Source organism: Entelurus aequoreus, linkage group LG18, assembly GCF_033978785.1.
Source record: "Entelurus aequoreus isolate RoL-2023_Sb linkage group LG18, RoL_Eaeq_v1.1, whole genome shotgun sequence".
NCBI lineage: Eukaryota > Metazoa > Chordata > Actinopteri > Syngnathiformes > Syngnathidae > Entelurus > Entelurus aequoreus.
The window spans coordinates 30,962,887-30,987,653 of NC_084748.1; the positions used below are offsets into that span (position 1 = coordinate 30,962,887).

At 39.4% G+C, this 24,767-nt stretch overlaps 1 protein-coding gene across 4 annotated transcripts; it reads left to right on the forward strand.

Annotated features, from left to right (window-relative positions):
• Window positions 1–8: 8 nt before the first annotated feature.
• Window positions 9–23,709, forward strand: LOC133634015 (polycomb protein suz12-B-like). Of its 4 annotated transcripts, none has more exons than XM_062026912.1 (17): window positions 9–363; window positions 563–707; window positions 4,221–4,267; window positions 4,347–4,411; window positions 4,499–4,567; window positions 4,646–4,695; window positions 4,778–4,863; window positions 6,037–6,268; window positions 6,338–6,443; window positions 7,310–7,415; window positions 7,503–7,680; window positions 7,940–8,028; window positions 8,105–8,248; window positions 16,436–16,593; window positions 16,972–17,170; window positions 21,991–22,118; window positions 22,541–23,709. In XM_062026912.1, the coding sequence occupies exons 1-17, from the start codon at window positions 349–351 to the stop codon at window positions 22,851–22,853; spliced, it is 2,130 nt and encodes a 709-aa protein (XP_061882896.1). In that variant the 5' UTR covers window positions 9–348; the 3' UTR covers window positions 22,854–23,709. The 4 variants fall into 4 exon arrangements, with proteins under 4 accessions (XP_061882896.1, XP_061882898.1, XP_061882897.1 ...); XM_062026914.1 differs by having other exon boundaries at window positions 21,991–22,070; XM_062026913.1 differs by having other exon boundaries at window positions 7,943–8,028.
• Window positions 23,710–24,767: the final 1,058 nt, after the last annotated feature.

A 24,767-nucleotide genomic window follows, 5' to 3' on the forward strand; every position in this document is an offset into this window, starting at 1 on the left:
TCCGGCGTCCGCCAGCCAATCACAGCTCCGCATTCCCTCAGTTTGGCTCCCATTGGCTGACAAATGAGCAATTCTCTGTTGTTCATTCCAAACTGAAGGAAAGCCACACGGCAATAACCAAAAACCACATCGTTATTGATGTCATCGAGACTATTTCATCCATCTCGGAATCACACCCAGATCCGTGGCTGTACGGATCGATCCGGGCGCACGGCTGGTTTATTTACTAGTGAACCATGCTAGCCCCGCCAGCTAACTAGCCAGCGTCTCGTCTCGTCCCTTATCTTCATGGCTTTCCGTTGTTGATTCTTCCAGGCTTGGGCTGGGGGCAGCGAGGCTAACAAATTAATGCCATCTGCCAGGGTACGTTGTTTACATTTAAGTTTGATATTTACAAAGTTGAATTACTCTATTATTTTCACGCCAGACCGACTGTACCGAAGCTAACTAGCATGCTAGCAATGTGCTTAAGCTAGGCTAACGCGCTAACAATTTGACTACCTTGCTTGTTCTGTAAATTTCTGTCTTTATTTTTTTACATATATGTGTCACCCACTCATAGAATTCCGGCTATATTATGAGCGGGGCGGGTTGCAAAGCTAACGGCGCCGTGTACCCCGCCTCGTCTGCGATGTTGAACTCCGTGAAGAAGCCGAAGATGGAGCAGATTCAGGCCGACCATGAGCTCTTCCTTCAGGCCTTCGAAAGTGAGAGTTCAGCCCTGGACACGTTGTCATTTTGTCCTTTCAATAAATTGCTGTCATAATGTTATGTATTAGGGGTTAGTTGTGTGATTAACCAATCTGTATTGATTTTCACTTAGTTGACATAACATTATTAACTTTTCACCAGTGGTTCACAAACTTTGTTCACCAAGGAACGTCTCAGACCAATTCTGGCTCTCCCAAGTACAACCATAATAACCAACATTAATATACTGGAGCGAAGTAAGCCTATGTATTCATAACAAAAATAAGGAATAGATTTTATTTATCAAGTATATTTTTGGGCCACTGTATCAACACACACAGTTTGAGTAACACTGTGTTTGAATACTGGAAAATAAAACAGGGTACTTTAATCATGTGATTTTTTTTTACATACTACTAGACATACTTGCCAACTTTCCCGATTTCCCCGGGAGACTCCCGAATTTCTGTGCCCCTCCCCAAAATCTCCCGGGGCAACCATTCTCCTGATTTCCACCCGGACAACAATATTGGGGGCGTGCCTTAAAGGCACTGCCTTTAGCGTTCTCTCTCACCTGAAAAGAAGACTATTATATAGGTCTCCAGTATCCATAGGTTTATCTATAACCCATAAAGTAGGCAGGCACGGAGCTATTTCTCAGCGTGTGTTTATTCCAGCCGTCACGTTAATACACTGACACACAACATTCGGATTTCCGTCATGCATTGCTTCAAAACTACGGCAAGTAGTAATGTCCAAAAACATAACAGAGACGAAGCAGAAGAACGAAGAAGAGACATGGCGACGACGAGTAAGAAGAAGAAGTACGCTTGCAAGTTCAAAATGATTGGAAAAAATAATTCATCCAGGACAGCTCAAAGGGGAAGGGGTATGCTGCCTGCAAATTTTGTAGATCAAACTTCTCCATTGAACATGGTGGCCGAATGGATATACTCATTCATGAAAGGATTATTTATATATATATATATATATATAAGAAATACTTGAAAATATATACACCCACCTCAACAACCCCCCATCTCCTGAATTCGGAGGTCTCAAGGTTGGCAAGTATGCTACTAGATGAAGCCCACCTACCACTTGTGGTACATAAACATACCACAGTTTGAGAATCGCTGTCCTAGAGACATTATTACTAATACAGATTTACTGAAGTTAGAAAAATAGCCCATAACTTAAATAAGTAAACGACTATAACAATTGTCACCAGCTACATTTGTCCAAGGGCCAGAATTATCATAAATTAAGATAGAATGAATATTGTGCTCTGTTGTAAGTATGTTTTGATGTATATTTATCATGGTTTAGTTAGTAATGACTGCGTAGGTTCCCTCTGGGTACTCTGTCTTCCTCCCACCTCCAAAGACATGCACCTGGGGATAGGTTGATTGGCAACACTAAATTGGCCCTAGTGTGTGAATGTTGTCTGTCTATATGTGTTGGCCCTGCGATGAGGTGGCGACTTGTCCAGGGTGTACCCCGCCTTCCGCCCGAATGCAGCTGAGATAGGCTCCAGCACCCCCCGCGACCCCGAGCGGGACAAGCTGTCGAAAATGGATGGATGGATAGATGAAGCCCGCGTACCACTTGTGGTACATAAACGTACCACAGTTTGAGAATCACTGCCCTAGAGACATAATTATGAATGCAGATTTACTGAAGTTAGAAAAATAGCCCGTAACTTGATTTGGTCACATAACTTAAATAAGTAAACAACTATAACAATTGTCACCGGCCACATTTGTTCAAGGGCCAGAATGATAAAAAAATAAGATATAATTAATATTGTGCTCTGTTGTAAGTAATGTATGTTTTGATGTATATTTAGCATGATTTAGTTAGTAATAACATATTTCTATAAATTGTATTGTCAAGTCTTGCATGGATCATATTTTACAAATTCAAAGCTACCCCACCCGTCAAATCTAGGGTTTCATTTATAAAGGTTGCGTAAGCGCGAATCAGAACCAGAAAGTAGCGGACATCACTTTTTAAGTCAATTGTTGGGATTTGTTTTTTAATAAAGCATATAGGGAAGAATGTGCAGAACTGTGGTACATAGACTTTTATTCATCCCACAGTGGGTCCCCACATCTGCGGTCCCCTCCAAGGTTTCTCATTGTCATCCCATTGGGTTGAGTTTTTTCTTGCCCTGATGTGGAATCTGAGCCGAGGATGTCATTGTGGCTTGTGCAGCCCTTTGAGACACTCGTGATTTAGGGCTATATAAGTAAACTTTGATTGATTGATTGAAATTATATGATGGCAGTGCACACAGTAGAAGTAGAAGACAGAAAACTATAACTAGTAATAAATAACACATTGCACGAGGTATAGATACAAATAAAATAAAAAAGCACTATCTCAACATCCTTAGTGCACACCAAGAAAAAAAGTTGACAGTAATCACATAAGTACGTTGTTAAGTCTTATAACGGTGGGTAGGAAGGACCTGCGGTAGCGCTCTTTCCTGCACTGTGGATGTAACAGTCTAATGCTGAAGGAGCCACTCAGGACCTCCACTGTGTCATGCATGGAGTGAGAGGGACTGGACATTATGGATGCCAACTTCATCAACATCCTTCTGTCGGCCATCTCCTCAATGTTGTCTAGTGGGCAGCCTAGGATGGAGTCAGTTCTCGTACTCTGTTTAAGTCTGTGCCTGTCTCTCTGATCATGCTGCCCCGACCCCAGCAAAGATGCCGTAGAACACAGCAGAAGCCACCACAGTGTTATAAAAAGTGTGCTGTAGTGACCTGCACATCCAAAGGACCTCAGTGGCTTCAAGAGTTATAGGCGACTTTGCCCCTTCTTGTACAGAGCGTTTGAATTGTCCTGGTAGTCCTGGACATTTGACCCTGCACTCACTTGACTCGATCAATTGGCCACAAATCGCCACTGATTGGGGGTTAGGTCGAGCAGTGCTAACAAAAGCTAAAAAAAAACACTGACTGTCAACTCATTGTCTTGCACTGCTCTTTAGGCACTAGGAAATGTGGTTCATGCAATGTAATAAACAGTTTAATCTGGGTCACTTCACCATAGTAGCAGTTGTCATTCCGCACAGTCCAGCCTTTCACACCAGCAAACACATATCCCCATTAATGGAGTTAAGTTGAGCAGTGCTAGCCAGTGAGCTACGAGCAGCAGGCTGTCAAGCACAGCTCTTAATGTGTTGGGAAGTGAGGTTTACACAACTTCATCATTTGTGCATGCGCAACTATTCCACTCCCTCTTAGATTCAAAAGATATAAGACAACTTGTCAAATATGATCAACGGTGGAAATGGCACGTCACCACGTATCATTAACATTTAAAGGTATGCAATTGTAATTCCAAACAACTAATGTTGTCACAAATGCTGCAAAGCCAAGCCAGGCGACTGAGGTTATTGCAGGGTAGAATCAGATTTTCACATTAAAATAAAGTGCCGCCAGTGATTCACTTTTATAGCTCAGGACTACTGTTTTATTTTTATGTTCCTCCTTCTTCTCTGCTTATTTTTCCAGAGCCGACTCAGATATATAGATTTCTTCGCACTAGGAACTTGATTGCAGTAAGTGGGGTGTTTCTACAAGCCTTTCATTTTAATATGTAATGATTGTTTAGTAATTGTGTAATTATGTCTTTTTTAGCCCATATTTTTGCACAGGACCCTCACTTTCATGGCTCACAGAAATGGTCGATTAAATGCCAAAAGGTGCAAACATGGTTTCAAGTACATTCTAGTCTCATAACTGTAATATGTACACATTTCAACTGTGTGTTTTTTTCTATTTGTTGCCAGGAAAGCATTCAAAGTGGATAACATGTTGCAGGCAGTAGAGAAGATGAAGGGAGAGCAGGAATCTCCCAGGTAACATTTCGCTCTCTGTGAACGCTGTCCAACTTTGTCACTTTATTTTGCAACACATTGTATGGTTTTTTTTTCAAGCTTGTCATCACATCTGCAGTTAACTTTCACTGGGTTCTTCCATAAGGATGGTATGCAGGCATTATTTCTTTTTCACATCTTTAAATTTGTTATAGACTTAATGTTGTCAAATGTGCTCTTTCCTACTTGTAGAAAAGCCATCTCAGAATTCAGAAAATGAACAAAATTCTGTCTCTTTAGAGGTGCTACTTGTCAAAGTCTGCCATAAAAAACGCAAGGTAAGCTACAGAGGATGTTGTACATGCAGAGTTGAATGGGATACGCAATAGATAGATAGATAGTACTTTATTGATGGTACAGGTGTCAAACCCGAGGCCTGTCACATTTGTTTTTTTGTGGCCCATGAAAGCCTGAAAATAATGTGCGTCTATAAAGCACTTCATCTTTCTTCCTAAATGTAATCATTCTTTGACAGTAAAAACTAATGCATGCAATTGCATGTCTTTTAAACATTAATATTATCTGATCATGAAACATGATATTACAATCATTTTTTTGTTATCAAAATCAAATACCTATCTGCTTGTCACCTTGTCTTAGGATTTCAAAGTTAATTACCAAAAAAATAATAACCAAATGAGTATGCAACGGTGATATCGGTGATGAAACGTTAATTTTCATACATACTGTTAGACATGGTTCTTTGAAAGTAGCCATAACTGCATGTACTTTAACACTTACCATCAATTTGATGGTAACTGATAAGGTACATGCAGTAGTAGATGGAATGGCACACAATACAGTGTTTTACACAGAACTGCAATATAGTTGTGGCTGCTGGGTGTGTGACAAATGTCATAGTGAGGATGGATGGCAGGCTGAGGTCTATTATTTTTATGCTATGCAATCGACTGGTCTTGAATTGTTTTTCTTTCCTCTGCGCTTAAACGTTACAAACATAGAAAGCTATATTGTTAACTTTAGCAGCGTGCTGCACCTGCCGCTTGCTGGAACCAAACACTACGGAGGTAGTTACAGGACAAACGGTGCGTGCTGGGGAAAAGCGCTGAGATGGCTTGAAAAATTTCTATTTTAATATCAGTTTATGATCCTTTTTTTAATCCTTTCAGATTCGTAATCACGATTCCCCTTGTTTATTGTATGTTACGGACAGGCAACGCTGTATTATATGGTTAATGGTATTGTACTCACTGTAACAAATGGTGTATTATATTGTAAGACATGATACACACAGTTGTGAATTGTATACAGTATGATACATCTAGTGCAAATTATATACGATCTAGTGTAAACTGTATCGTAAATACAGTATGGAGGACATGCTAACATGTATTTCCAAAGAGTACAAATTAAACCTGGTAAATTGCCCTCTATTTGATATAATTTCATTTAGGTGTACGTTTTGGTCATGCTGCTTCTTCTCCTCGCAGGATGTTAGCTGTCCAATTAAGCAAGTGCCTACAGGTAAAAAGCAGGTGCCTTTGAACCCCGAGAGCAACCAAACCAAGCTGGGCACGTGTCCTTCCTTAGTGGTGTCCAGCAATGAGTTTGAGCCCAGCAACAGTCACATGGTCAAGTCTTACTCGCTCCTCTTCAGGGTGTCCCGCACAGGGAGGAGGGATGCAAATGGCCTAGCTAACGGTGAAGCCAATGAGAACATTGGTAAGACAACATCCCAGCCTCATATGATGCACACCTAATGACGCATGTATGTTCTTCTTGTGTGTGTAGATGTGACAGATACTCCAAGTAGAAAAAAGAGGAACTCGACCCTTAAAGAAGAGGGGGATGCTATAGAGACCTATGTGGCACAGATGACAGTTTTTGATAAGAATAGGTGAGTTTCACTGCTGAAAGCTCCATGACATTAAAGGGGAACTGAATTTTTTTGGGAATTTTGCCCATCGTTCACAATCATCATGAAAGACATGATAACGGAGGTATTTTTTTACGCATTCTAAATATTAAATAAACAAAAGTCCGCTTACAGCAAAGCCAATGGGAGCTCTACTATTCCGCCCATAAAATTAGGTAAATAACCATTCAAAAAGCGCCAATAATACAAAGTAAGTAAACTGAAATAAAATGTACTTAATCTCTGTTAGCAAAAAATGCACCTCAGTAAATATTGAATATCTTGAAGTGTGTTTTTCCTCAAAACTTTTTTATTGCGATAATTTTCTAAGAAATCGGGCATTCTTGCTCATTCATCAGTGTTGATGGGCTCATCTTGCTCATTCAGTTGATGCCCAAATATTCCCACATCCAACATTTGGCTTTGTAATCAAATTTTTTTCTCCATGATTTTTTTTACTTTGAGGAGTTTCTCACTCGCAAGGCGCATCTTGCGAATCTCTCTGTCCGTGTGTCCTGTTTGTAAGCTAACGGCCCCGCCTCCCCTCACCGAGACAAAGATTGTGACAAGAAGATTTACTCTGTTTCTTTACTTCTGTTTTTGAAAAATGCTGAGAGCGATGCACAGAGTGGACCTTCTTGCACCCTGTTTGAGAAAGCGAAAGACGAAGAAAACAAATGAATGTGGTCATTTATTGAGGCTGGCAAAGTTATCAAGTTTATTTGTTGTTTGTCGTTATATTAATTGCCTATCGTCCCAGGCCTATGCATAAAATCACACGAGATTATATGCAGGTGTTTCTATTGAAGTAGCCGGTGAGTGTAAATAGCTGTTGTTGTTGCCCACAGGAGGTTGCAGCTGCTGGACGGGGAGTACGAGGTGTCAATGCAGGGGATGGAGGACAGTCCTGTGAGCAAGAAGCGAGCTACGTGGGAAACTATTCTTGATGGGAAGGTGAGGAGCTTGGAAGCGTTTAACCAATGCGTTGTGGTCAAGTGATTTAAAATCATAATTATACATAATTCCTATCTTTTTCTTCAGCGGCTGCCACCGTTTGAAACATTTTCTCAGGGACCCACGTTGCAATTTACTCTACGTTGGACAGGCGAGGCCAGCGGGAAGTCCACTGCCCCTGTAGCGAAACCTCTGGCTACTCGAAACTCTGACACCTCTGGACCCATGGAGACCAGGACCAGCCACCATAGGGCGGCCCCGATGAGTAAGACACAATGGCCATATAAACTTGTGTAAATAGGATTTCAACACACACTCATCAGGTATGCTGGTCCAAATATAACAGGCAGTAAAGTCACACCTTTTGAACCAAGCCATAATAAATAGCTCACTGATTAACGCAATGACGGATGTCACCGATAAGGACCGCAGTGCATTTTTATGTTTACATTTTGATAAAGCTTAAAACATCTCAGTCAGTGTGTTTTATGATTGGGTAAACAACTTCTCCATGTGTTTGTCAGCAGTAAAAGAGTCCATTGGCACGGACATCCACACGAGAAAAGAGCATGTCCCCTATGAGCCGCGGCAGAAACTAAGAATATTTTATCAGGTACGTCACATTAGAGCAGACTGAATAGAGCCACCAAAATATGACCCCAAGTTTGATTGGTCCTTTTCTCGACTAGTTCCTGTACAACAACAACACACGGCAGCAGACGGAGGCGAGAGATGATCTTCACTGTCCTTGGTGCACGCTGAATTGCAGCAAGCTCTACAGTCTCCTTAAACACCTCAAACTCTCCCACTCACGCTTCATCTTCAACTATGTGGTAAGAAACTTGGCACAGTGTTGTCGTATCAAGTTGCAGATGCTATTGCTGCTTTCCAGTGTGCTGGAAGTCATGTAAAGATTCTGCACGTACAGTCTAACAAAAACAAGGCTGACAACTGCACTAGGATAAGAATGTTTTGAGAGTCAATATCTAAAAGTCAGCATTCCTGATAACATACTTTGACATATATTCTAAAAACTAGGCCTGGGCCGATATTCAAAGTCAATTAACCGATGATAAATGAAAAATAATGTTGGTAAGTTTTCAGCACCGACCAATCACCGTGCGCATGCTTCAAGAGCATTCACGCTTTTTGCAGCTGTGCGCATTTGTACCATTATGGAATGAGCAGATGGGGGTGAATTATCTTGCCCTCATTAAATATCTTTGACTTTTTGTAAAGCGACGCAGGGCAGCTGGCCTGCTAGCATCACACAGTGCAACTAGTTAGCCTTTAGCAGCTAACATGGACAAAATTATCACAAAACCAAATGCCACCGCACCAATGTGGGAATATTTCAGTTTACATTTTTGGAACAAGATGAGACTATCAACATCAAGGAGCCAGTTTGCCGAATGTGCGCAAATACAACAACACCCACTTCAATTACAACCACTCGACAGTTCAAACTCACTTGGCACTCACTTCTCGTTTGGTGAAGAAGCCGGGTGATAGGTCAGTTACCGTTAGTGTAAACAAAACAGTGCAAAATAGTGTGCGTTCACAGAAAATGTGGTCAAATACATCGCCAAAGACATGCTGCCATTTAATACTCTTGTAAGACTAGCATTTTTAAAAGTGCTGTCATGTTGGTGTTCGTCACTCTGAATCTGCCAAACTTAATTTTGTTTTGCTCATGAGCTGTTAATATATTTGTTTAAACTGTAGTATTTATATTGTTACTTTGCACTTGTGTTTAAGAAGGTCCTAACATGATTGTCAATTGCCTACATGTTCAATATTGAAGTGCAACTTTGTTTAACTATTTTATTTATTGTTATGGCCGAAGGGAATAAGCGGTAGAAAATGGATGGATGGGTGGATGGGTTGTGTATATTTGAGCCCCCCATCCCTTCCTTAAATATATATCATTGCTTTTAGTTGCAGTGTTTGTTCAAGTGTTATTTGTTTGTTTTATTTAACTTGGAGATTTAAAAATTTTAATTGCAATTTCAACGTAAAACACCCAAGAAATACAAGTTTATTACATTTGAAATAATATACATGTATTATTATGATGTATTATCATTAAATTAATGGTTAGTTTGGTCTCATGAAAATCATGGCAATAATCGTTTAGGCCATAATTTGTTGATAAATATATCGTCAAGCAAAATTTGTTATCGGCATAGGCCTATACATTTAACCAAATGATTTTGTGCACACCACTTTTCAGCAAAAAAATATTCCATATACAGTGGATCGCCACTGTTCACAGGAGTTGTAATGTGAAAAAATGTGAATAATGGTTTGACCCAAAGTGTCCAAAGTGTAGCCCACCACTAACCGCCATAAACCAATTCTTAAAATACTCTTCCTAAAAAAAAAGTGGAATAAAAGAAAAATGTGTGTAATGTAATGAGAAAAAACTTGAAATCTCAATGCTATTAACCCAAAGCTGACATACAGACCTTTTCTTTGCTTTAAAGACATCCATGTATTGTATTGGTTTTTAAAAATGAAAACTATCAAAATGTCCCCCCTAAAACATTTGGACCCCCCCCCCCCCCCCCCCCCCCCCCCCCCCCCAATCTAAGCCCTATGGTATGCCTTACACATTGGTTTAAGTACCAGTAGAGTCGAAAAACAAGTTGCCTCTATAATGACGCTATTATCGTATATATCTAATGCATGACATCAAAAGACACACAAAGCATGCAAGTGAAAAGATATGATCAAGATAGTATCAATCTCACGAGTTTCCCGAGCCATTTTGAGAGATAATGAGAGAGCCAGACATGTGATCGCATGACGTAGATGTAAGAACCGCAGATCCCTTCATCACCAACAGCAATGCAAATCATGAAGACTTTGTGGGAGCAATTAACGACTACTTTGGGACAAATGATTGTTCAGAACCTTATATTTTTAATCCTAAATATAAGGAGGATGAGCTACAAGTTTTAGAAGCTCTGCTAAACAGACCCAGCTTTAGTGAAACACTAAGCATCATGTAGCAGTATTGGTAAGTGCTAAACAAGAAATACAAACTACAAACATAATAAAACGATAGCTTGCTGTACAATGTCTGCTCTTACCTCGATGACAACTGATAGGATGTCCATATATTCCCATTCAGATGAAGAATTAATTTGAACCCAGACGAAGGGTTAAAAGTTGCTGCTGACACTCACACTGTCTTCGGTTGTGTGTGTTTGTCTCCATCTCTGGCTATATATGTGTTCATGTCTTACATAGGGATTGTGAATGATAAATAGCGCATCTCTTTCAAATTTTTGAGAATTTTCTGTATGACTTTTTCAGTATGATAACATGGTCAGAGTGCAGTTGGTACTACTGTGTTGTCAATTTCTGGAAAAAGCTGAAGTATTTGTGGTATTTTGTATGTTTAAACGTTATTTTCACATACTTTGCGGATTGTAAATACAATTGAATTAAATTTTGTTTTCAAAATCCCAATAACTGTTTGAGTTATGTTGCTAACAAACATACAAACGCTGGCGAAAGCATAACCTCTGGTGGAGTAATATAGCGCGCCACGTTAATCTTGAGCGTTCCAAACCAAAACAGACTGTCAAGGTGCGCCGTGTTGAGGGAAACTACCTGTTGCACACCATAGCTACTAGAAAGATACCATCACCCATAAAGGATGAAGCCAGCTAAGCTAAATGTAAATTTGTGAGGTATTTTCATGATTAAAAGGTGCTACTAAATGAAAAAAATACTAGCACTAAAATTAATTTGTAGCACAAAAATGTTTTTGTGGCAAAATGAAATGTCTTGAATATCACAATTTCATTATTATCAATATCCCTAAACTGCAAGCACTGTCGCTAACACAAGTGTAAGGCTGGGCGATATGGATCAGAAATCATATCCCGACATAGTTAGGCCCATAAATTTACGCCATAAATAAAAGTATCCATGACGTAACTAAATATCTTCACCATGCATTGATTTTAAATTTTCGTACAATACACAAAATACAGGTACCAACAGTAAGAAAAGTAGGTTTTGCATCATAGGATCCCAACTTAAGAGGTGTTTTGAGATAAGAAAAAAGAAAAAACCTTGAAAATAATATAAGAAAAGTCAAATATAATCACCAATCTTCTTAACATCTAAACATTAAACTATGCTCAATTCTTCATCTAAAAAACACAAAACAACAACATGTGAAATAAAGTGCCCTGGTTTAAATGTCAGAAGCAACCTGAAAATAATAATTGTGTGTATGTCCTATAATAATGTTTGACATTATTATAGGACATACACACAAAGATTTTAGCCAGGAACACCAACCTGATGATACTGTGTGAAAGGCTGTGTTCTGAAAATTACTTTTAAAAAGTCATTAACTATGGTTACTTGTTACTTTACCAAAAAAGTAATTGAATTACTAACGGAATTACTCTTTAATAAATGTAATGAATTACTAGGGAAAGTAATTATTGTGCTACTTTAAAAAAAATTCAAATATCTGGCATAATGCAGTTGAAATAAGTGTCATGTGAGTAGTGTGTGTGTGTGCCTTTTAAAAGGCAGCGCCTGTTGCCTAGTGATGTGTGACGTCAGAGAGTTCACTCTCGGTAGCTTGAGCGTTTTTTGTTAGCTTTGCAGGCGAGCAGCAGCAGTTGTAGGGCTCTGACGGCTGCTCTTTTGAAACTTTCACTGGTTTGTCTTACCTCTACTTAATAAATAGATGACATAACTGCACAATGGAACTTAATTCCTTTCTTTAGCCTTAGTTGAAGAATTGATTCCATTAAAATGAATATACTGCCAAGACTTTTATTTATTTCAAACCCTAGCAATAGAAATTAATCTAAACTAATTCAATGAATGGGACAAAATTAGATGTAGGTTTATATGGCAAAGTAAAAGGCCAATGGTTCGTCTCAAAACTTTACTGCCAAACAAAAGGGAGGGTGGGGTTTATCTTACCTCAGACATTATTATTTTGCAGCGCAGATGAGAGCAGTGATATGCTGGTGCAACCCGTCATATGTTGCTCAATGAAAAAATATTGAAGAAATGCCCTCCAGCCCCATTCAAGCAACCTTGGCTGATAACAACCTACAGACCCACATAAATAACATTGATAACTCATGGGTAAAATGGACCCTTAAAGTGTGGAAAATGATCATAAAGGAATACAAACTTGAGAATGACATTACAGTTCTTAAATTGTGTGCCTATGATTCAGGGGTCTCAAACACGCGTTATTTTGCGGCCCCCACCTTAATATGAAAGTTTAATGTTAGTGCGGCCCGCAAGTTTAAAATGAATGGCACTTGACAGCGTTGTGTGCGGAGCTGAAGCAATCTACCAATCACGGTCTGGTATAAGGCTCTCGACAAGAATCTACCAATCACGGTGTGGTATAAGGCTCTCAACAAGAATCTACCAATCACGGTGTGGTATAAGGCTCTCGACAATATCGAGGGCGTGCCGTGATGGCAATGCCTTTAATGTCCTCTAGAATCTGTCACCGCATCATCTTTTTCTCCATACTAACAACGTGCCGGCCCAGACACAGTGTGAGGCTTCTGCAGACACACAAGTTATAGCAAGACATACTTGAGGAACAGCCATACATGTCACACTGAGGGTGGTCATATTTTATTTATTTTATTTATTTATTTTGGGGACGGCGTGGCAAAGTTGGTAGAGTGGCTGTGCCAGCAATCGGAGGGTTGCTGGTTACTGGGGTTCAATCCCCACCTTCTACCATCCTGGTCATGTCCGTTGTGTCCTTGGGCAAGACACTTCACCCTTGCTCTTGATGGCTGCTGGTTAGCACCTTGCATGGCAGCTCCCGCCATCAGTGTGTGAATGGGTGAATGTGGAAATACTGTCAAAGCGCTTTGAGTTCCTTGAAGGTAGAAAAGCGCTATACAAGTATAACCCATTTATCATTATTTATTGTTTTTTTAACACTGTTACAAATATGCGCCACACTGTGAACCCACACCAAACAAGAATGACAAATACATTTTGGGAGAACATCCGCACCTAAACACAACAGAACAAATACCCAGAATTTTTATTTATCTCCTTCATTGATGTGCATCTTTGATCGAGAGACAATTATACCTCAATATTCAATTATACATTTACACACCAATGCCTGAGAAGGAGCAGGATGAAGAAAAATCTTATATTTTTCTGCCCCCTTCAACATAATACGTAGTCTTACTTAGTGATATCATATAAACCAACAATTACATCCAAATATAACGAAAACAAACAAAAAAACACAAGAAGTGCAAAACTTCATGATGTACAAACCGAACAAAAAAAACAAAAGTAATATACACCTCACGGGATGATACAAAACAAATACAAAACCAGGCAAAAAATAAGTAAAATAATAAATATAAAGCAAAATGTAAACACTTATGGCTGTCCATATGATCTTATTGTTCTGTCTTTATATATTTTTTCAATTGGAATATATTTTTACAATCTTTTATCTCATTGTAAAGAGAATTCCATAGTTTAACCCCCACCACTGATATGCACTTTTTTTTAAAGTTGTCCTTGAAAACTGATGTTGGAAATTACCTTTTCTTCTATGCTCTTCATTCTCAGAAGTGATGACAAACATTTTTTGTAAATTTGCTGGTAATGTTTTACTTTTAGCCTTAAACATGACACATAATGTCTCTAACTTTACTAGCTCCTGTAATTTCAATAAACCTGAATTAATAAATAATATGTTAGTGTGTTCTAAGTAATCTACTTTATGAATAATCCTTATAGCTCTTTTCTGTAGTTGATACAGAGAAAGTTGCGGTGCACAAGGAATACAATTTGAAACGTCATTATACAACTAGACATGCTGAGGGGTATGCAAAATGCCAGGGAGATGAGAGAGTGAACCGGGTTGCAAATTTTAAAACCAGTCTACTGAGGCAACAATATTTCGTCAAGAAAGCAAGCGAAAAGAGCGATGCAGCAGTCAAAGCTAGCTACATGGTGAGTGAGATGGTTGCTAGGGCGGGAAAGCCATTCAAAGAAGGTGAATTCATTAAAAAGTGCATGTTAGATTTTTTTAAGAAATCTCTTGCGGCCCAACCTCACCCAGTTTCTGCATCCAGTGGCCCCCAGGTAAATTGAGTTTGAGACCCCTGGTTTACACCTAATACATTGGACTCAAGATTCAAGGACTTGATATCCACAACCCAAACCAAAGCATAAGACCAAAAAGTTGGACAGAAGTTGCTCGCCATGTTTAGAATACAAATGCCTATCAACTCTCCTGCTTCTCCTTTGCCTCACTATGCGCATGCGTATGATCAGAATTACACATTCACTCTCCAAACTGATTTGTAACCCAAAGAAAAAACATGATTCGAACAACGCATATCATCCGAACCGTGTCAGGTTAACCAAACTGATTTTTTCCATAAATCGTTTAGCTCTTGTTTATACTGTACTACTAGTCTTTCTCATTAGGCATCACTTTTGGCTATGTAATGCCAGAGTATTTAATTTCGCCAGATGACATCAATTTGCAAGTTCCAACTTCTGTGAGGTACAAAACCATCTTTTCTAGTTGTTTGAGTGCACATTTGTTTCTTCAGAGTTTCTTGGAATGCAGCATAGAGTATGCACTGAATTTGCACTTTTATAAGAAGAAACATCCTCTTATTTGCATTACTGATGTCTTGAGTATGTACTCTGTATTGTGACGATGAGCACTTCATCCCTTTTCAAGGACCAACTAGTCAAAGCATGGCTGACTCCTTTCACTAAAGTTCACCAACTAAACAAAGGCAGCCTGCAGTTTTTGGAGGCTGATGACGTTTTTGTGCTTTAGTGTTGCTTGCTAAGAAACTTCACTGACAACATGTTTATTTTATTAAAGCCCAATAGCTTATCTTTCAATGATCTGTTCACAAGGCTGGGCAATCTCCAATTTGATTTTGCAACCGTTGAAAATAATAGATTTTTCAACATACACTATATTGCCAAAAGTATTTGGCCACCCATCCAAATGATGAGAATCGGGTGTCCTAATCACTTGGCCCGGTGTATAAAATCAAGCACTTAGGCATGGAGACTGTTTCTACAAACATATGTGAAAGAATGGGCCGCTCTCTGTGATTTCCAGCGTGGAACTGTCATAGGATGCCACCTGTGCAACAAATTCAGTCATGAAATTTTCTCGCTCCTAAATATTCCAAAGTCAACTTTATTATAAGAAAAGTGAAGAGTTTGGGAACAAGTCAGCCACCAAGTGGTAGGCCACGTGAACTGACAGAGAGGGGTCAGCGGATGCTGAAGCGCATAGTGCAAAGACTTTCTGCACAGTCAGTTGCTGCAGAGCGCCAAACTTCATGTGACCTTCAAATTAGCCCACGTACAGTACGCAGATTAATGGAATGGGTTTCAATGGCCAAGCAGCTGCATCTAAGCCATACATCACCAAGTCCAATGCAAAGCGTCGGATGCAGTGGTGTAAAGCACGTCGCCACTGGACTCTAGAGCAGTGGAGACGCCTTCTCTGGACTGATGAATCACGCTTTTCCATTTGGCAATCTGATGGACGAGTCTGGGTTTGGAGGTTGCCAGGAGAACGCTACATTTCGGACTGCATTGTGCCGAGTGTGAAATTTGGTGGAGGAGGAATTATGGTGTAGGGTTGGTATTTCAGGAGTTGGGCTTGGCCCCTTAGTTCCAGTGAAAGGAACTTTGAATGCTCCAGGGTACCAAAACATTTTGGACAATTCCATGGGATGTCACTTCAAGTTCAAAAGTGAGTAAAGGCACGTGACCAAATACTTTTGGCAATATAGTGTATGTTGATTGATATTCATAATTCCGTTAAGAATCAAAGTATTGGTACACCTCTTCTATCAACGGCCACATAACCCCATTTTTATCCACGTATGAATAAGAATGTATTATTAAAATCCAGATGTCTTGTGAGATACATTGTGTTGTCCTTTGACCACGCATTTATGTTATTTGTTTCTGTATTTATCAATAACCAGCCTCACCCCAAAGGAGCAAGGATAGACGTGTCCATCAATGAATCTTATGACGGCTCGTACGTTGGTAATCCTCAGGACATCCACAGCCAACCGGGCTTCGCCTTCAGTCGCAACGGTCCGGTCAAGAGGACCGCCGTCACCCACATACTGGTTTGCAGGTAAAATGGTTTGGTTTTCAATAAAAAAAGCTTCATGTGTAACATGTAGGGATGTATACCGTGTATCTGTATTTTTTTTTTGTAGAAGTTCCTAATTGGGTCAATCCAGGAATACTAATAAGAGCCTGGAATAATGATACTGCTATCGTTTTTCTTTTATCCAACTGACTCTTGTCATTATAATCGAATACAAATGCTAATAGAAAATGTTTTTTTATATATATATACATTTTTTATTTACACAAATTACATACAGTACCGATGTATTCATAAGGAATATCGATATTGGTATCGGTATCAATAAAATCCTAACGATATAAATCCCTAGTAACATCAATGTTAGACTAACTAACTGGTTCTTGCTTTGTCTTTTTTCAGGCCCAAGAGGACTAAGCCGAGTCTGTCAGAGTTCCTAGAGTCCGAGGATGGAGAGTTGGAGCAGCAGAGGACCTATGTCAGTGGACACAACCGCCTCTACTTCCACAGTGACAGCTGCATGCCTCTGCGGCCCCAGGAGATGGAAGTGGACAGCGAGGATGAAAGAGACCCAGAGTGGCTGCGAGAGAAGACCGCTACGGTGAGGAAACGCTAAGTTTGGCAACATTCATCAGGAGGCAGCTGCTTTATGAAAAATGATCGATTTTCCGATGCATCATGATTAGAATGTGGATAGTGCTGAATCAATGCTCAAATGTCCAAATATCAACGGACTTAATGCAGCTCTAGTGCGGACACACATGGAGGGGAGAGGAGAACATGCTAACCACGACGCAAGGCTAGTTTGAATGTGAAGTAGTGCAACAAAAAAAGAATACCGTATTTTCCGCACCATAAGCCGCCCCGTGTTGTAAGCCGCACCTTCAATGAATGGCATATTTCAAAACTTTGTTTACCTATTAGCTGCCCCGTGTTATTAGCCGCACCTACGCTACGCTAAAGGGAATGTCAAAAAAACAGTCAGATAGGTCATTCAAACTTTAATAATATATTACAAACCAGCGTTCTAACAACTCTGTTCACTCCCAAAATGTAATGTGCAAATGTGCAATCACAAAAATAGTAACACTCAAAATAGTGCAGAGCAATAGCAACATCAATAACTCAACGTTGCTCATACGTTAGTGTCACACAACACACAAAATAAACATTTAAAGCTCACTTTCTGAATTTATTACTCATCCACAAATCCCTCGAATTATTCTTCTTCGGTGTGCTTCACTTGTTTTTTGACACCATCTATGATGTGGACGCGCATGCAGTCATAGATCAACAGGGACGGAGCTGCGTGAAAAAAGTCACCCAGTCTCTTCGCTCATCTTTTCTTCATCCATCCATCCCTTCAAGTTAGCTTTTATGATGACGCCGGCTGGAAAGTTCTCTTTTGGCAAGGTCTTCCTTTTGAATATCACCGTGGGTGGAAGTTTCTGGCCGTTAGCATGGCAAGCTAGAACCACAGTAGGACGACTTCTCATTCCATGTGGTGCGAATATTCACCGTACGTGCTCCCGTTGTATCCACAGTGCGGTTCACGTGAATATCAAAAGTCAGTGGAACCTTGTACGCGTGTCTCTTAGTAGGAGCCATTTTGTGGTCTTTACAGAAACACACAAATGAAATGAAACGTAATATCCGCGCGCTTCTTCTTCTACGGGGGCGGGTGCTCACCTTGGCGGTTGCTTACAGTAGAAGAAGAAGCGCTTCCTCTTCTATGGGGGCGGTTGCTTACCGTAGAAGAAGCGCTTCCTCTTCTACGGGGAAAAAAGATGGCGGCTGTTTACCGTAGATGCGAGACCTAAACTCTATGAAAATAAATATTAATATTAATCCATATATAAGGCGCACCGGGTTATTAGCCGCACTGTCAGCTTTTGAGAAAAATTGTGGTTTTTAGGTGCGGTTTATGGTGCGGAAAATACGGTACATGTTTTGTACACTTTAGCAAAAGTCTAACTGAAACCTACCATAGTTTCAGCAAAGAGTAACCAGTAGTGCTGGTTAATCGAAATGTACTCTCAATTTAGATTTTCGCTTCTCACGATAATGAAAATATTATCGAAAAAAAAACTAATCTGCAATGTAAATGCAAATTCCTGAGCTTGTAGCGGTGAAAGGAATGAGTGAGCGTATGAGTGAAAAAAAAGACCACCTCTGCTAAAAGTTTGGGATCTCGCCATGGTAGCTACTTTTTATTTGACACAGTGCTAGTATGCCTATTAAATAATCACTCAACTTAACAAAAAAGTAAGGCCTTATGATTTCCGCGTTAATCGCTGACAGAATTACAAAATTGGCAAATAAAACGGAATTTGCTGTTACACGCAGAATATTGCAGGAATTGACATACATGAGATTGAAATGCTGTCATTGTGAGGAGAAGGAACATTTGTTTGGGGAAAATAATGTGTCCGGGACCACTCATTCATTCCGAAACACTCAACCCCCAAGTCCTGAACTAAACAGTGTCAAGACGGGTACTTGAAACACCGACTAAACTACAAAAACAATCCATACACCCACAACACATCTCATCTGCTTGTGTTTTTGTGAACGACACAATCTATGTAAGATCAACGTACAAACAGGACAGCATTCGCACTTTGAGAGGCTCTTTTTTCTTTTCTTTTCTTTACAGCCTCAAATCGTCTACAAACTCAGAACAGCAGTACACTTCCCCCCTTCACAATAACAGCGCTGTGTACAACATCCGGTCTGACTGCGCTAACAAAATACAGCTTTCAAAAAAGTACCTTATACAACAATAATGTATTTTAAGAACTTACTGGTACATTTACAAAATTATGTTTTGACTTAAAATACTGATCACAATTGTCCAAAGATGTATTGCTCTTATGGCTGAGTTGCATATGACGTCATATCCGATGTTCTTTGCAGCTTACCGTAATTTACACGATGGTCAAGCAGCTGAAGCATAGCATTAAAACAAGTGAGAGTGAGTGTAGAGTTTGAGCAGAAAATGCTGTATTGCTGTTCTGTTCTTGGGTGTTCCAATCGTTTCAATAGAGCTTTCATATAGTCCCGAAAAGAAGGGGTTCATAAAGGTAATAAAGTCAGGGAAAAAACTAAAATGCCTGGAAGGAAATGGGTCTTAAAAACAATCACTTTCATCATCTTTTGGAATACAATCGGACCGCTTGTGCCTGCAGCGATCACTTTGTAAAATGTTTGACCATTTGATTTGTTGGACAAAATTGCTGTGATGCAATCAAGTTTATTCTCTACTATATTAGTAATGTTTGAGAGCAGAACTACGTGTAAAGAAAAGACAAGAGATCACATTAGTTTGTGTTCTTATGTGGTTGGTATGCCTAAATATAACTGAATCGTGATATCGCTAGCAAAGATTCTTGCTCAATAACAGGGACATATACAACTTAATAATGAGACAAACTATATACTCCACACCATAAAAACAACTGCAGACATGAATTGTAGATGAGACTAATATTTGTAGCAGGAAGTCAACTGCAAACAAACTTGTCCTTTCTCTCATTTGCGCCACAATCACAGCAGCACGGCACTTATGTCAATCAGGTACTGTACTTAGCGATGCACGACAGTGTTTCCCATAAACTGCCAAGATACCTGTGGCGGCGTGGCTATGGCGTGGTCACCATGACATCATCGAGTAATTTGCATAATTTACTACAATGATAAGATTTTCTCTAAAAAGGCTCAAAAAATGTATACTTACTAATTAATAATAAGTTTTGTTTCAACGTCCATCCATTTTACAATATAATTACAACACTTTATGTACATATTTATATACAGATTTGAACAATAAGTTATTCACTGAAATATATTTATTAATTGTGGTTCTTACAAAAAATATATCTTATAAAATATAAAAGCTAAAATGTCTCTTAAAGCTCTGCCCCTTTAACTAGTGCATACTAAATAATTTAACTTTAGCCTACCATTACAACCATATTATTTACCAGCAACATAAAGTGAAACAGAGGCAGAGGTGTCCTGCCACAGTCAGTAACAAATAAACAGAAAACAGTAGTGGTCAAATACAAATAAGGCAACAAGAGAAGTATCCTACACTTCTCTTTTGTAAAGTAAATCTGAACAGCCTATATGGGCATCTACATCAACTATATGATTTGCCTGAGAAGCTGGACAGGACAAAAAAAAAAAAAAAATGTTTTGTTTTATTTGTGGCGGACGTAATTCTTTCGTGGCGGGCCGCCACAAATAAATGAATGTGTGGGAAACACTGCACGAATAAGTCCAACTCTGTCTTTCACCGATTAATGCTTAATTTGTGGACACCTTAGATGTAAAGACATGATGTGCCTTCAAGCTTGTATTTTCTAAATACCATTAGGGTCAAATGAAGGGAGGTCGTTGCGAGCAGCAACTAACCTCTTGGTGGTGATAAATGGTTATCTTTTCAAAAATACAATTTTCTTAAGAGTGTAAAATACATCTCCATCCAATTTTAAATATGTTTTTCATGATGGCTTTTATTTTTGCTTCTAAACCTTTCAAAATACTCCCAAATCTGCACTGAGTCAGGTAAATAAACAGTAGCAAATGGAGATCTAGACCATTGCCTGAAACCTGGATGTACCTCTAGGTCACGTGATTGCAACCCAGCTATAAATTGTGAGGATTTTTGCATTTAATTAACGAACATTTGACAATGATATTTGACATAAAAAGATCACAAACTGTAGTGGTAAAATAAATGTTTAAAGGTCAAAAAACGTCATTCATATAAAACGGAATAAACTGAATGTTTCGCAGAGAAACCTGCGAAACATTCTTGTAGGGATGAAATAGCCTCCATGTTTTTTCCTCACCGAACATATATTCCGCTCTACCCCGGTATTGTTCACTGTATAACGGATAAACCACAGAAACCTCGAATATAGGTATGTGTATTTTTTTTTTTAAATAGATTTTTGAAAATGTATTTAGAATCAGAATGAATAAAACCGTGATTCGGCTGTGAATCAATTGTTTTTGTGAACCCCCGACTCAGACCTGCCACTTTCCAAAGTGGTCATTTTTATTTTTTTCTAAAAAAATTTCACCTATGTTGTAGTATTGTCAACTTCATCATTATAGTGAAGCAGGTTACAAGATTTTGCCAATCCTCCCTGATGTCGCTGACAAAAGTCACAAGTAAACGTGCAGGCAACGGTCAGCGAGTTTTGATTTTATATTTGGTTCCTGTTGGCAACCACTTATATCGACACATAGTCCTATCCAAAAGCGGATTCCACTGTACTGTGGCAGCTTCATTTAATTGACTACATTTATTAACAAATTCACCTGAATAAGTTGTCTCAATTAACAATCTTATTCGCAGCAATGTTATAACAATATTTATCTTTTTAATTGTCTGTTCTGATATTCATGTAGCAACTGGATGAGTTCACCGATGTCAATGAAGGCGAGAAAGAGGTTATGAAGCTATGGAACCTTCACGTCATGCAGCACGGGTATGTTGACACCAACTCCTCGCCTGCGCTCACAGACCACACCATTAGGTACTTTTGCACAATCTTTCCAGACCCCAAATAGGCACAATTCTGCCCTTTACAGAGATGATATTGCTTTTTTTATTGATTGACATGTTCATAAGTATGTAACTATAGACTTTCATAAAGCTCTGTTAACAGATCTCTTGATGTTTTGCATTGCTATTTTGTGACTATGATTAATAGGTAGAAGAATGTATCATTTTTAATCAGCTCGTTTTTATGATTAAACATGTAATTGGAGATATAAAAGTAAGTTGACCTGTGTTAGAATCCTGTTTTTAATCAATGAATATGAAAAAAAATAAGAAATGAAATAAATGTGCTAATTTGAGATTCTAAATTAGCCTTATGTGTTTGTTTTGTTTTTTTCTGTATCAGAAAAATAGGGAACATTACATTAAATCGCTTGTGTTCTCTCATTCTGGCAGCTTCATAGCTGACAACCAGATGAACCACGCCATCATGCTGTTTGTGGAGAGCTGCGGTGAGCACATTGTCCGCCGCAACCTCTGTCGCAACTTCCTGCTGCACCTGGTCAGCATGCACGACTTCAACCTGGTGGGCACGGCCACCATCGACCGAGCCATGGTGCGCCTCAAACAGATCCAGGAGGAGCTCCCGGACACGGAGGAGCAGCAGGAGCTGACTCCGACGGCAGCGGGAGGGAGCTGCAACGGCAACACTTTGACCTCCAGTGCGGGGAAGCAGGGCAAGAGGACAAAAAGCGCTCTGACAGACTGATGCAGGCTCAATGCACGGGACTATTAGTCAGGAGGGAGTTTTTGTTCTGTTTCCTCCCTTTTCAATAAACTTTCCAACCTTTTTGGTGCTTAGACATGCAGTCAGCACAGCGCCTGACCCCAAACAGACCCAATATTACAAGGTAAACAAGTTTTTACAACTTGAAGTCAACCAAATATGGACAAAGTAGAAGTGAATCGCTGATGTCTTTTGGTGAGGGTGTAAACAGACTGAGGATCTTGTAGTCGTGTGTCCTACCTGGAAGCAAGGCTCAGCAAAGCTGCAGGTCAAACTGTACCGCTAAGATAAATTGTATGCATACATGATAACCCTAGCTGATTATTTTAGCACTTGATGTTTTGTATTTAGAGATTTTCCATTTTTAAAGTCAACGCTGCGCCAAATGTCTTGTCTAAGGCAGCATTTCTTCCTTGGAGTCGTTTCTGTTTTGGGATCTCACTGTTGGAAGTCTCAGGCAGTTTAGAGAAGAGACATTGTAAAGATTGTGTCTAGGCTCCAAAATGATTTTTATTCTTAGTTTTTTTGCCGATAGGCTTTCTGGACAGTAGTGATCAATGATATCCAGAGGTAACTTTTAGTCTCAGTGCAGTTTTTGCCAAAGGGTTATTATGATCAGCATATTCATTAGTGTATTCCCTTTTTTTTTGGATTGTGAATATGAACTGACCATGATCATGGTTTATTACCAACCTCAATCGTTATAATTTCCTCATGTCAAGTCGGTCGTTTCTTACCTTTTTATCTGAAAGGGAGACTTTCTCACCTTATTTGCAAAACACGCTGTTGAGAATTGTGAAAAGACGTACTGTCTGGCTTTAGGGTTTTTATATTTAAATAAAAACACATCCAGCCTCCCTTTGCCACATTGTTTTGGATGCTTTTATTAATATACATTTTTTAGGTATGCCTACACAGTTAAAAAGGAACCAATAAAATAACTGTATTATAGTTACTTTTTTGTATATTTACAAATATAATACTAAATTTTAATTGGTTGATACTTTCAGTTTCAGAGAGGTCCATCCATTTTCTACCGCTTATTCCCTTCGGGGTCGCGGGGGGCACTGGAGCCTATCTCAGCTACAATCGGGCGGAAGGCGGGGTACACCCTGGACAAGTCGCCACCTCATCGCAGGGCCAACACAGATAGACAGACAACATTCACACACTAGGGCCAATTTAGTGTTGCCAATCAACTTATCCCCAGGTGCATATCTTTGGAGGTGGGAGGAAGCCGGAGTACCCGGAGGGAACCCACACAGTCACGGGGAGAACATGCAAACTCCACACAGAAAGATCCCGAGCCCGGGATTGAACCCCAGACTACTCAGCACCTTCGTATTGTGAGGCAGAAGCACTAACCCCTCTTCCACCGTGCTGCCCAACTTTCAGAGAGGTAATAATTTAAAAAAAATACTGCAGAACTTTGCAGTGGTACAATGTGGTGAAAATGTAAAAAAGAGACAAGAACAAATTATCTTTCTGTGCATATATACTGTAACTCACAAATCCCACTCATTACACTTTATTTTTAAGTATGTTAAGGCAATGGTGTAAAAATAATACTTATATGAAGTACTACCATTTTAGCGAACAATAATTTAATTAGAATTTAATTTAAGAATATTTGCTCAGTACATTTATATTTGTGGTTATTTCATATACATAGTTTTTTAAAATGTCCATGTTTAGTTATTTTATCACTTTCTTAAAAGATAAATAAATAAATGAGTATGATTAAAATAAAGCTCCAGTGTACTTGTAGTACAGTATAAGACTATTGCCTCTTAAGAATTAAAAGTTGAATACCTCTCTAATGTGACGTTCTTCTCCACAACAGTAGATGGCGCTAGTACACCAAATGCTACTTAGCGCTGCTGCCGATTTTATGCT